Source organism: Panthera uncia, unplaced genomic scaffold (assembly GCF_023721935.1).
Source record: "Panthera uncia isolate 11264 unplaced genomic scaffold, Puncia_PCG_1.0 HiC_scaffold_701, whole genome shotgun sequence".
NCBI classification, from domain to species: Eukaryota; Metazoa; Chordata; class Mammalia; order Carnivora; family Felidae; genus Panthera; species Panthera uncia.
The window spans coordinates 1-13680 of NW_026059871.1; the positions used below are offsets into that span (position 1 = coordinate 1).

The 13680-nt window shown below is 59.5% G+C and overlaps 1 protein-coding gene across 1 annotated transcript; it reads right to left on the minus strand.

The window, feature by feature from the left end:
* Positions 1 to 19: 19 nt before the first annotated feature.
* LOC125918362 (zinc finger protein neuro-d4) lies at positions 20 to 13390 on the minus strand. The gene is made up of 12 exons (XM_049624363.1): positions 13248 to 13390; positions 7256 to 7416; positions 7055 to 7162; positions 5410 to 5537; positions 5062 to 5151; positions 4605 to 4683; positions 4275 to 4406; positions 3349 to 3399; positions 3136 to 3255; positions 1896 to 2008; positions 1204 to 1285; positions 20 to 1053 (listed from the first exon to the last, which is right to left on the minus strand). The coding sequence occupies exons 1-12, from the start codon at positions 13388 to 13390 to the stop codon at positions 983 to 985; spliced, it is 1278 nt and encodes a 425-aa protein (XP_049480320.1). The 3' UTR covers positions 20 to 982.
* Between the last annotated feature and the right edge of the window lie 290 nt (positions 13391 to 13680).

Genomic DNA, 13680 nt, shown 5'->3' on the forward strand with positions numbered 1-13680 from the left:
AACCCACCACCTCCCCCCACTTGCAGTCTCAATTTCCCTTTTTTTTTAACCCGAACAACAAACACACACAACCACAAGAAACAACCACGCCCCCTCGCTACCCCCAAAATGGCCAGCGAGGGTGGCAGGGGGCAGCCCGGCCTGGCCGGTGGGGAACTGGAGCAGGGGAAGGGGGAAAAACTTGTCCGTTGTAGAGTCTGTGCTTCTCATTCCAGCAGGCGCTGGGCAGGGGCCCGCCTTGCCCGCCTTGCCCCCCCAGCCGACGCCCACCAGCCAGGGCAGGCGGCAGGCACAGAGCGGGCAGGGTGGGGCTCTCAGGGAGGGAGCAGGAACGGAGTTCAAAACCATGGTTCACGTCATGCAGTATCCACGGTGGGCACCAAGAGGGGGCGAGGGTGGACACCACACCCACCTGCCCTGGGCACGAAGGGGGACGGTGCCCACACTGGGTGAGGAGGTGGGACAGCTGCAACTCCAGAAACTGGGGGGTGGGGCTGGTAGGCAGGAAGCTGGCATAGACCGGTGCCCAGTGGATGCGCTCGGCAGCACCCCCTCCACCCAGCCAGGCCTTATAGGACTCTTTGTATATATTAATTTCTTTTTTCTTTCTTTTTTTTTTTTTTTTTTTTAACTTTTTGACTTTTTCTTTAGAAAAACGCTGTGTCCGTGCCCCGGGCTGGCATCTACCACCCCTCATGCCCGCCCAGAGGCGGGGTATGGCTTTGAGGGGAGCAGAAGCCCCCGGTGCCCATTCGCCAAGGGATGGGGAAGGAGGGAGGAAGGGAGAGGGGCCCTGCTGGGCCCACCAACCCACAGGGCAAACATTCCACCTGCACAGAGGGAAGGGGGTGGCCCCGCCCCCTCTCAGGCTTCCCCTGTCCCCCTCCACTGTGGGGCACTGAGGGCGGAGAGAGCGTGGAGGAGCTCCGAGAGGCAGATAGGTAAGCACCACCCCAGAGGTCCGGGTGAGCCAGAGCCAGGCCTAGGTGAGGGTGATGTAGGCAGAGGCCTTCTCTTTCAGGTGCCGAAGACAGAGGTGACAACTCCAGCTCCCTGTGGGGGTGGCCAGAGGACAGGGATTTAGGCCCGGGTCCCCAAGAGGCTGACCCAACCTCCCAGCCAGCAGACACGGTCTTTGGTCTTCAGCCGGAAGACAGCTTTCCGACCCACCCGCCCCCGTGTCATGCCCACCTCTTCTCTCACCTTCCGGGGGCTCCGCCATGGGGGGGCTCAGGCAGTACATGTGGTAACCCCGATCGCAGTCGTCACAAAACAGCAGCTGGTCCTGGGGGGTGAGACCCGCCCAGCTGGCACCCTGGGGGCACGGGCACCAGAAACCGGGGTGGGGGGCTGGGGCAGGGGTAGGTCAAAGGGGCCGGGGAAGGCGGTCCCTCCCACGAGAAAGGGCTCCGAGACGGGCTTCGCATCACGGAATCTTTGCAAAACCCTGCTTGGCCAAGCAAAACACCCCTGTGGTCGGCCGGTTTGCAATTCGCAGTCTGGGTTTTATAGATTCTGTGGAACACTTCAAACGCCACCGAGATGGTCTGACACCAGCTCTGGAAGCAATGGACGTTGGGTTCAGTTCCCAGCTCTACTAATTTCCTAGACGTGACCTCGGGCACGTCATTTCCCCTCTCTGAGCTCAGCGTCTTCTCTGCGGAGTGGGAACGAGAGCACCTACCTCGGAGGGTGGTTGGGAGGAGTCAGAGAGATGAGGAGCACTAAGTGCCGGGCTCAGTTAATGGACACTAAGCAATAATAATAATACAGGTTACTAGTGTTCACCAGGGAGGGGCTCCAGGGAAAGGCTTTAGGCCCGACTGGCAGAGGCGGAGGTGCCGGACGGGAGGCCACCTGGGGGCATGTCCCAGGGGAGGCGGGCGGGCACTCACGTCGTTCTCCGAGGTGCCGCACAGGCTGCAGGACTTGCACTCGATGCACTGCCAGCGGTAGGTCCGCACGGCCGCCGTCATGTTCACCGTAAACTGTAAACATGAGGGGTGTCCTGGGGGCCAAGGGGCAGGGATGCAGTTAGGGCTCACCACGCCCCCGGTGGTGACTGACCCCCCCCCCCCCCCCCCGGGGAGGAGACGGCTCGGCCCCCACCCCTGGGTCCTAGGGCCGGAGGAGCTCCCGTGGCCCACAGCCCGACCCCGCCCCGCGCACGGTGCCCAGCGACCGTACCGCAAGCAGCGCTGCCGCGACCGTGGCCACCAGTCTCCTACCAGCCACCATGGTAACCACATTCTGCTCCCCAGAATACCATGGCAACCGCATTCCATTACCCGCAGTGCTGTGGCAACCACTTTCTACCACCCACAACACCCGGGCCGCCACATTCTGTTAGCCGCTGTGCTGAGGCAGCCACATTCCATTACCCACAGCAGAGTGGCCGACAGGTTCCGTTAACCACAGTGACGCGGCAGCCACGTCCTCCCAGCCACGGCGCCATGGCAACCGCCTTCCACAGTGGGGTCCCCACGCTCTGGGTTCCCTGTGACCCAACGCCCGTCCCCCAGGACGGGCGGGCGACCGAAGTGTTCCCGGCGGTACCGCGCGACGCCGATCCCACAGCCGTCGCACTACCCCAGTGCGGAGACCCCCTCAGCCGCCACCCGGTGCCACAGGTTACGTTCCACGCTACCCCGTTGCCGTGACAACCCTATTGCACTCCCCGTGATACCATGACAACCACAATTCATTACCCACCGTGCTGAGGCAACCACAGTCTATTACCTACAAGCCCACCCTGGGAAACCACATCCCACTAACCGCAACTCCATGGCAAGCGCCCTCGGTTATCCACAGTGCCCAGGCAACGGCCATCCATTACTCACTATCACGGTTCCCTACCCACAATGCCTTGGCAACCACCTTTCACTGCCCCTCGTGCCATGCTAAGCACGTGCTACGACCGGCAACGCCGTGATGACCGCATCCCATTATTCCCAGAGCCTCTCTGACCACCCCTCCCCCTCCCAGTTTCCCAAGGTCCTCAGCAGTTGAGTCCACTCCACCAGCTCTGGATGCCCCCAGCCCCAGGCCGCACTTCTCCGCCTCCCAGCCTCCAGATCGGGACTCCTGGCGTCCCCTCCCCCCCGGGCCCCCAGCAACCTCAGGTGAGGGTATCACCTGATCGCCCACAGTCAGCACAGGAGATGAGGTCCTCGGGACACCCCGTCTTCTTGGAGCCACCCAGGCAGAAGTCACAGTAGCCGTTGGGGATGACAGTGCCATCGGGCGCCTTCTTGGCTGAAAGACAGCAGGCGGGGGGTTGACGTAGGCGGGCGGGGGCACCTAGTCAAAGGCTGCTGCACAAGTAGGGGCAGAGGGAGGCGTCCCTACCTGTGTGTTTCCTCTGTGCCTCAGGGACCCAGGCCAATTCTTTGTAAAACTCTGGGGTTGGGGGGACAGAGAGAGGGGCTCTCACCATAGGCAAGGCTCCACCCTGCCCCCCAGCCTCAGCCCCGGGGTGGACCCCTTTATCCAGGCATGGGGGAGGTAAGGAGAGAGAGTAGCTACCCCAAGTTGTGGCCGCGGCAGAACAGGGATGGGAGCCCAAATAATTCTCATCAGGAGCCCAGAACTCTTTGAGGACAACTCACTCTTTATTAGGCAAAACTGGCAAATAACAGCTTTAGGAAGAGCCCCCCTGCTTCCCCTTTCTACCACACAACCAGTGCCAACTAAGCCCCGTCTAGATAAAAACTGGGGGTACCACTGGCCAAGATCTGATATGCAAACAGACGGATGTTCACAAGCAAAATTCTGAACACAGAGGTGCCCCGTGCGTGGTGAGGACGGGGTGAAGAGACCGCCCTCTCCCACCAAGAGGTGGGCGCGAAGACAGTTTCTCCGCTGGCGGAGCCTCTCCCGAGCCCTCTCCCATCCCTCGGCTGTCAGGGCTGCCACGAGATTGGCACGGGCAGGCGCCAAGGGCTCCCAGGCCACAGACCCTGCCCCTCAGCCAAAGCTTAGCAAAAAAGGGAGAACGGGAGGCAGAGAGGGAGGGGAGTCATCTATCACCCCCCTCCCCAAGCTCTAATTGAAACAATAAATCAGACCCAGAAATATTACGCCCGGCCGGGAGCGAGGGAGAGATGGTTGGTTGCCATGGCAACCCCAGAGCCAGCATCCCCATGGTCGGTGGGGGGAGGGGACCGCTGAGCTGGAGATTTTCCAGAAATGTCTAATGTGCCCCCTCCCTCCCAGGCTCCTCAGCCCCCATTCCCGGGGCCCCTCACTACCCCACAGCCCGCCTGCCTGCTCACGTTTATGGTTGTTTTTCCGGTGGAAGGGCAGGGCGTGGCGCTCGGCGTTCTCCTCCCCCTCCTCCTCAGCCAGGTGGGTGTGGGTGTAGTGGTAGCTGAGCCCTGGCCGGTTCTTATACCGTTTCCCACAGACTGGAGAGCGAGCAGGGAGGGCCGGTCAGCCCTCCCAGCCCATGCGGCCTCCACCCTGGCCTCGGGGATCACACCTCCCCCCTCTGCCAGAGGCCTGAGCATCCCCTCCCGCCGGGCTCTAGAACAGGAGGGAGGGGGCCAGCAGGGGAGAGGTCCCTAGGCCCCACTCTCTCTTTCCCCCTCTTCAGAAGGACTCACTATCACAGACATACGGCTTGTCTCGGTCCTCCAGGGATGCGGTGTCCTGGCGTTTCCGGAGACCCCCGATGCCATATGCCTGGGGGGAGAAGCGGGATGAGGGGCCAAGAAGGGAGGCAACTGAAAGCGTTTTCATCACTGGAGCCTGAAAGGTGAACCGCAGCTCTGCCACTTCCTGACTATGGGCCTCGAGTAACCCCCTTGACCTCTCAGAGGCTTCCTCATGGGTGTGAAGGCGGCTCTGACCCACTATACAATCTCTGTTTTGCCAATGGGTTCATATATCTGAGCCTCAGCGTCCTCTTCTGTGCGATGGGCATAAAATCCTCTACCCCTTCAGGCTGCTCTGGGAATTAGGTGAGGCCAAACCGGGTTAGGGTCTGACCACGATAAACGCTCAGTGTATGGGATCCGTCACTGAGGAGAGAGGTGAGGGAGAAAGATTTGGGGGTGATACCTTTCCTTTAGCCCTGTTCTTCCTCCTGGGAATGTCATCCTCCAAGTCTTCCACCTCGAGATCATGTGGAAACTCCAGCAGCTGCTGTTTCTGGACACCAGAAGGGAGACTGAGGTCAAGAAAATGGGGGATGCTGTCCTTCTCTGTGGGAGTTGCGGACACAGCTGGAGACTGGGGGCGCAGGGCAAGCAGGGAGGTCTTCCGAACAGAGATGAGGTGTGGAAGGATGCGACTTAGGAGGCCCAGAGGCCCTAGGGAACCAGGGGAGATCGGAGAGCGGGAACAGGGTGCGCCAGGGCAGGTGGCGGGGGTGACAAGGCGGCCGGGGCCCCTGAGGGGTGGTCCCACCTGGCAGTCCATAATGGTCTCCTCCTCCTTCAACTCAATCTTCTTCTCCCCTGTCTCAGCACACAGCAGCGCCTCAAGGACAGGCCCTTCGGGGAGGCCACCCTCCTTCTTCAGGGGTGCCTCACAATCTGGGGACAAGGCCATGGTGGGGAGGTCAAGTGGGGAAGTTGTCCCTGGAGGATTTCTCAAACTGCCCAGGTTGGGGAGCCATGCCCTTTGCTTCAGGAAAGAGGTGTTCCCACACTCAACCAGCAACAGACTCAAAGATTCAATCACGCATACTGGGAAGGAGGCCGAGACCTGGGAAAGACACGGCCAGGCCCTCGGATCCGCTCAGACACACTCAGACGGAGACACGCCAGACCCTCCCTCACTTACACCTGGATGCACGTGGAGAAACACAGATTCTCAAACAGGGTACACATGGGAGATACAGACGGATCATCTGGAGACAGCCAGACACACAAAGGAGGAGATACACCCAGACACTCAGATACACCCAGTCACGTAGAGGAAACATATCCAAACCCTGGGATACACCCAGAGACAATCAGAAAGAGACACTAAATCGTCAGCTATACCTAGATCCACGTAAGGAACACCCAGTCAGACCCTACCAGACATGTGGACACACACAGGGGAGATCCAGACAGACACATCTGGAGAGAATTACTCAGATGGACACACACGGACGTACACAGGGGAGCCACACACGGCGCCTCTGAGGCAATCGACACACCCAGAAAGACAGCCAGATGGATACTCCATGGCGCCTTGATCGGCTTAGGTCAGCAGGCTCTGCTCTGGTGGCAGGGTACCCGCTTGGGATTCCGGCTTTCTCTCCGCCCCTCCCCAGCCCGTGTGGGCACTCTCTAGATAAACAAACAGACAAACAAACTTAAAAAAAAAAAACCACACAGATGGACACTTCAATATACCCGGACCCACACAGAGGACGAGGGAAGAGAAAGAGCCAGTGACTCTAATAGTGCTGGTCACATTCAAGAAGCGATAAGGCCAGACGGTCTGGTTGGACCAGCACACGTGGGCAGAGATACACCTGACATAGCAGATACTAGGGGAAGAGATTCTCCCAGACATTCCAAAGCATCCAGATACTCAAAAGAAGAGACACCAGACACCCCGATGCACTCAGACACACCCAGAAACCGCCGGACACTCTGGGAGACCAGACACACACGAGATGAAACAAACCCGCTAATGTCCTTGGAAACACCTAGAAAGAGACACAGATACTTACATCCACTCCACTACCGACGCAAAGGCTTACCACCAGACACTCTCACACACGCACACACACTCAGGCGCCCACAGGAAGAAAGACAGCCGCACAGCAGCACATCCCAGTTCACCGGGGAGGAGCCACCTAGGCGCCTAACAGATAGCACCGGGCCCCGGAATACACCTGGGCCCCAGTAGGAGAAGACACGTCCAAGTCCAAAGCAGTCACTCAGGGAAAACCGGAGAATGTCTGGACTACAGCCAGACACACACCTGCAGACACTCGCTAGAAGGGAAATAAAGGCAAATGCTCAGAACCACACAGGCGTCACCACACACGGATCAGCGTTTGCCCCGGGCCCGGCTGGGGCCACCCCGGGGCACAGGATGGAGCTCCACCCACCGATCTTGTACTCGCAGGGCCGGAGTCTGGGGTCCTCCAGGATGTTAAGTCTCCGTTTCTTTCTCCAACAGCGCGCGGGGTACGTGTAGATCTGTCCCGGGGCCAGACCTGCAGGTGAGGAGGGCGGTGAGGACCGAGAACGCCGCCGCAAAGCCGCTGCCCCGCCCCGCCCCACCCCGCCCCTGCCCTCCCAGCGGGTACCAGGGCCGCGGTGGGTCTTTTCCATCCAGATGTAGCAGTTGTTCTGGGCCACGCCGGTCTGCGAGTCGAGGAAGGGCAGGCGCAGGCTGCGCTCAGCGCACAGGCGCGCGTTGTAGCTGCGGCAGTGCTCAATGGCCTCGCGGTAGAAGTCCTCGCCTAGGCTGTGAGGGCGAGCGAGCGGGCGAGTGGCTGTCACCAAGGGCAGGAGCGCCGGGTCGTCCAGCACCCCTCCCTCAACGCGCCGCTCGGGAATGGGTGATCCGACTCCTCCAGTCTCTCCCCTCCTGTGGCTCCTGGACTCAGGAGCCCCCAACCTGAGACCCAAGCAGGCCCGGAGCCAACCGGTAGATACACACACATAATGTAGAAACAGACAAAAATACACCAAGACCCATCCATACGTGCACATATCAAAATACACAACACAAACAAATCACACAGGATTCACACACAAAGAGAGACATAGCCCAAAACTCACAAAGGAGAAACAGACAAATCTCACATACGCGCACACACAAATATCTACTGAAAAAAACACAAACATCGCAGATACATAGTGTGGGACAGGCACAACACACATATATCCACGCACAAATACACATCACATATCCAAAGACACACAACATAAACAAAGCACCCACACAAAGACACACAACATGCAAACAGATCACAGACACCACACTTCACACACACACTCATGCAACCAAAGACACACACATACACAAATGTTAGAAGCAATGTTAAAACAAACTACCCACATGTGCACCTACACACATATCTAAAGACACAACACAAACAAATCACACACGCACACACACACAATGTCCAGGCACACTATACAAAGAAATCGCACAGATTCACACAGGACACACACGTACACACAATCATAAAGAAACACGATATAGAAACCAACATCTAAAACACCACATATCCAAACACAAAGATATACACGTATACAATATAGAAACAGGCAAATCCACCCATATTCACACAAAAATGTACACATAAATACACGCACAACTACAAATCCAGACACAGAACACAAATGATGCGGCTTCAAAGGACATGTACATACACTCAAAGACCCAAATATCCCAAGATACCTGGTAGACTGAAAGATATTAAACACATATCCACACACATATCCAAAAACACACACAAAAAAACAAAAAAATAACAGTACAAACAAGTGACACACACTCCACACGCCAAGACAAAGGTAGTGTGGGCTTCACTTAAGTTTACCAAGGCTCCCGCACCTCCAGGCCATTTCACTCTCTCCCCAACCCCGGGGGTCGCCGGGCGGGACATGACCCCCTTCCCCGAAAAGGACCCGAAGAGGACTCCGAGCTCCCCACACCCTCCGCTCGTCCAGGAGCAGCGCATCGGACACCGTTCTTGCCAGAGACCCATGATCGCACACATTCGCACCCCCGCGCAGCACGGCCCACGGTGACAGCCCCCCAGACACCCCTTCGGCCCCACCCCCGGCCGCCACACACACACGCCCGCGCAGACCCGCCCGCGCGCCCTCCCCCACCTCCCGCCGGCCCGCAGCACCTCAGGGGGCCGGGGATGACCGTGGCCATCTTGCTCCCCGGGTCCTGCCCCCAGCAGGTCCCCGCCGGGTCGGTCCTCCCAGCGCTCGGGCGGGCGCTGAGGCCGCCCATCCATTCATTCCCGCGGGGCGGGAGCACCGGGACCACAGCCAATCACGACGGCGGGGCGGGCCCGCCCGGGCCATGCTGGGAGTCGTAGTCCCGGGCCCGGGGACCTGCGGGACCCCGCGGGGAAGCGGGTGCAGAGGTGGGGCCCAGGGAGCGCGCAGTCACTCACACACGTTCGCCCAGACGCACGTCTAGTCTCCCGGGCAGACACTCACACATGCACACCTGGACTCGCACACACCCACATACGGCAGTTTACACACACATTCACACGTATACTCACAGCCTCCCACGTAGACTCACGCACACTTCACTCCCACACCTTTACAGACTCACGTACATTTACACTCACACAAACACTTCAATGCCCTGAGACTTAGAGATACCTAAGAGGTGCCCATACAGACGTCCACCGGCTAAGCCTGCGCTTGGCTCACTGACACCTCCCCTTCCCCCCCTCCCCCCTCCCCCCTCCCCAGTCCCTCCCAGCTCCAGAGAACCCTATCTAGTCCCTCCAGGGCTGTCACTCTCACAGTGACCCCGCCCTGCTCCATCCCTTCCTTCCGCGGGCTAGACCGCACAGTGCTACTTTGCAGCGGGAGCCACACCTTGTGGATTCAAATCCTGGCTCTGCCATTTGGTGGCCATGTGGCCTTGGGCAAATGACTTAACCTTTCTGGGCCTCGGTTTCCTCACGTGTAAAATGAGGATGACACCTCATTGGATTGTCGTAAGGATTAAATGAGTACATATGTGTAAAGTGTTTTTAAAAGGTACCTGGCAGGTAGTAAGTGTTCAGTAAAACTTCACTCATTCCACAAAGAGGATTTGATATGTAGTTAAGGTGTAAAATAGCCAACCCTTCTAGAAAGAATAATACCCTGGGGCGCCTGGGTGGCTCAGTCGATTGAGCGTCCGGGCTGCCGCTGGGGTCAAGATCTCACAGTTTGTGGGTTGGAGCCCCACGTGTTGGGCTTTGCGCTGATAGCACAGAGCCCGCTTCCACGCTGTCTCCCTCTCTGCCCCTTCCCCTGCTCACACGCGGGCACGTGCGTGCACGCTCTCTCATAAAAATAAATAAGCTTTAAAAAAAAGAAGAAGATGGAGGAGGGAGAAGAGGAGGAGGAGGAAGAGAAGAAGAGGAATGCCTGGTACATAAAAGATGCTCAGTATTTGTTGAACGAGTAAATATACTGAGTACCCATGATGTGTCAGACACAGTTCTAAGTACTTGATTCACTGGTGCAATTCTCATAATGACCCTCTGGGGTGATGCTATTTTTACCCCCCATTTTCCAGATGAGGAATCTGAGCCCCTGGTGGCTCTCTGAAGGTGGGACTAAGGGAGGGACTCACTCACCTAGATATCTGTACCCAAGTGCGTTTTTACTTCCTTCTTTTTCCCACTGTCACTCACACAGACTGTACCCTAAGCGATCCCCAGATAGTGAGCTGACCCACCAAGCTGCACCAACACTCAACTGGACCCCCCCCCCCCCCCCCGTCCAAAGTTTGTGTTCAAGTTTGAGCCCCTGCGTGGATTAAAAACGCCCACAAATGTCCTTGTCCACCAGGGGGCTCTCCGGCAGACAGACTGCATAATAGCCTTCACCTCTTTTGTCACTTGATGCCCCTACCTACCCTCTGGTGAGAGACACCCCCAAGGTCTTCCATACTTATCACTTCTACACACACACACACACACACACACACACACCTCTAGTGTCTCAGACCCCTCCCACAAACCACAAACCCTCCCCCATCTCCCCCAGATAAGGTCTTGACCTTCCCCCTCCCCTACCCGCAACAGGACAGAGTAGGTCTCTGCTTCATATCTGGTTGAGAGTAGGTGGCAAGGAGAGTAAGTCGGGATGCTTACCTGGAATGGTACCCACATTTTCACTCTGGTCTTCAGGCCCCTCCCCTGGTTACCCCGTATCTCATCCAGAGTAAGCCCTCCCCCTCTGCCCAGCAGCTCAGCTCAGAGAATGCCCTTGCCACCTTCCTCTCTCACCTCCCACCACCCACACATGCTTACACTTGCTCCCCACACCTCCAGCCTCAGACACCCCAGCTCACTCCTGCCCCACCCCAGAACCCTTGCATCCATTTGATGGGTTTGGAGGCTGAGTGTAGAAAACTCCATCACCTCCCCGGAAGCCCTTGTTCACCAGCACGATTGAGCCCCCCACCCCCCACCAGACCCAGGCTGAAACTTGCCTCCCTTTCCCTACCGCTAGTAACCCTCACAGATCCCCCTCCCACACTTGAACTCCCCTGCCCAAGCAGGGGAGTTCCACCCCCTACCCCCACCCCTGCAGACGCCTTAGAAGATGAGAGCAAAGAAGGGCACTGGCACCCGCACCCTAACGTTGCCCAGGCCCCCGCAATGCCCTATGTGGGAACTGGACCGCAAGAGAAATCAATATTGATGCTACGACTACTAATCACTACATTTAGTCAGGGTCAGGCTCTGTACTAAGTGCTTTGCAAAGATCACAAGCCCCATGGGACAATAGGCTCTGTTAGGAGTCCCCAGTACACAGATGGTAACACTGAGGCTCTGGAGGAGGGGGAGAAGGGAGGGGGAGAATTAGGGCTCAAGATGAGGTTTGAAACCAGGTAGTCAGAATACCCAGCCTCGCACTCCTCCAGCCTCCCACTCCCAAGGGGATTTGGCTCCCATTCTTTCAGAAGCCAGTGTCTGCCCTCAACCCCAGGACCTGTCTGAAGAGGAGAGCAAAGAAGGGCAAAGCAGGGCGCTGGCACACCCACCCCAACGCTTCCTCTGACCTCCTCCAAGAGGTCCGGCCAGGGTCAGAGGGAGGAGGCCAGAATGCCTGTAGATCCACCAACCTGCACAGGAACCCTGTCCCAGCCAGCTCGAGGGTGTTCCTCGTGGGGCACACCTCCGTCTGTGTGTTAAGACAGAGTGAGGGAAGCAGAAGGGTGTCACCGTCACACACCTCCTCACACTGACCCCGGCTCCGCACACGCCCTGCAAGCTCTCCTGCTCACCGCAAAGCCACACGTGTAGGCGCGTGCCTATTAACCTCCGCCCCACTCCTCTCCCAACAGACCCCGCCAGAAACCAGAAACAACTGGGGGCCTAGGGTCCAGCCATCAGGCCCGGCCTTTAGGAGGCTGGGGGGCGCTCCCGGCCCCTTCCCCCTCCCCACCCCCCAACACGCGCTGCTCAAGGTCAAGGCGGCGAGAGCAAGAGGTTGGGGGAAGGGGGGGAGGTCGCCACAGTCCCTTTGTGCGGCGCCGCGGGCGTTCGCCCTCCGCCTTCTCCACCCCCACCCCCACCCCACCCCCCCCCCGGGCAGGGGAGGAGGGGGAGGGGAGGGCCGCGCTCGCCTGCCGGGGAGGGAGGGCGGGAACGGCCGCGCGCCTGTCACTCTGAGCCCGCTGTCACCGCCGGAGGAAAGGGGGTGGGGAGCGCTGGGACCCGGGAGTCCAGGATCCCGAAGAGGGAGCGAGAGAGAGAGATGGAAAGAGAGAGAAAAGAGGTGGCTAAGAGAGGAGAGGGATGGGACAGAGCTAGGCTTGAACCCGGGCGTCCAGGTTCCCAGCCACCGGGCCCAGGAGGAAGCTAACGCTCGGAGGAGGGACGCGGACAGGGAGAAAGGGAGGGAATCCCCCGAGATTGAGGGTGCTGCCAGCATCCTCTCCCGAAGCATCCGGTCCCAGATGCTCTGGTTAGATGTGTATGGGCGGGGAAAGGGAGGAATCCCACGGTCTAAACTGACCTGGGCGTCGGAGCTTCTAGGTCCCGAAGACCCGGGGAGGAAAAAAGGGAGCCAGCAGGGATCCGACCGGGAACCCCGACGTCTCAGCTCCCACCCTGCGGCCACGCGGGCCGAGGTCCCCGGAGAAGGAGAGAGGAAAGAGAAAGGTGCTCTGCTGAGGGGGAAGGAGGGTGGTGAAGACCCCGGAGGCTGAGGTCTGGACTTGGGCGTTCGTACTCCCAGCCCTATGCCCCCCGGCGCCCCCGGAGACACGGAGAAGGAGAGATGGAGGAGGAGGAGAGGGAAGCCCCTACCCCCACTCTGGGTGGGGAAACGGCCTCCGCCACCCCCCAACCCGCGCCACATTCCTTCACTGACAGCGACAAAGAAGAGACGCCCCCGCGACCCTGAAGGGGCTCCCGCCCCCAACCCCAAGGGCAACAAGGGGCGGCAGGTCCCCCAGCGGTGGGGGGGACGAGCTGGAGGGCCCCCATTAAACTACCTTCCGCGCGCTGCGTCCCCCTCCCCAAGAGGCGGGGGAAGGGCCAGGGGTGGGGGGCGGGATGGAGGGACGTGAACGGCGGGGACACTCACGACTTGAGCGGGTTCTGAATGGCGGTGGCCATGGCCCGCTCGGCTGGGCCGCCTCCGGCCCGGGGCGCTGCTGCCGCCGCGCGCGGGCCCAGCCCGGCCTGCGCCGCCCGCTCTGCCGCCCAGCGCGCTACGATTTCATTCATTCTTGGGGCTGCGGCGCGAGCTGAGCGGGGCGGGCCGGGGGCGGGGCTCGGCCAATCCCCGCACCTCCCGGCGCACGACGGGACGTGGAGTCTAGGGGCTCACAGCGGCGCCCGAGGGCGCCCCTGACCGGACTACACGTCCCAGGGGGCGCCGGGAGGACCACACGCCCATTGGCTGCTGGGGATACAGGGCGGGGCTGGGCTCGTCCCAGAGCATCTTTTCCGCCTCCCTGGGGGTGCTCCATTCCCACCTCGGGCTCTCCATCCACCAGGAACCGCGGGCGCGGGAG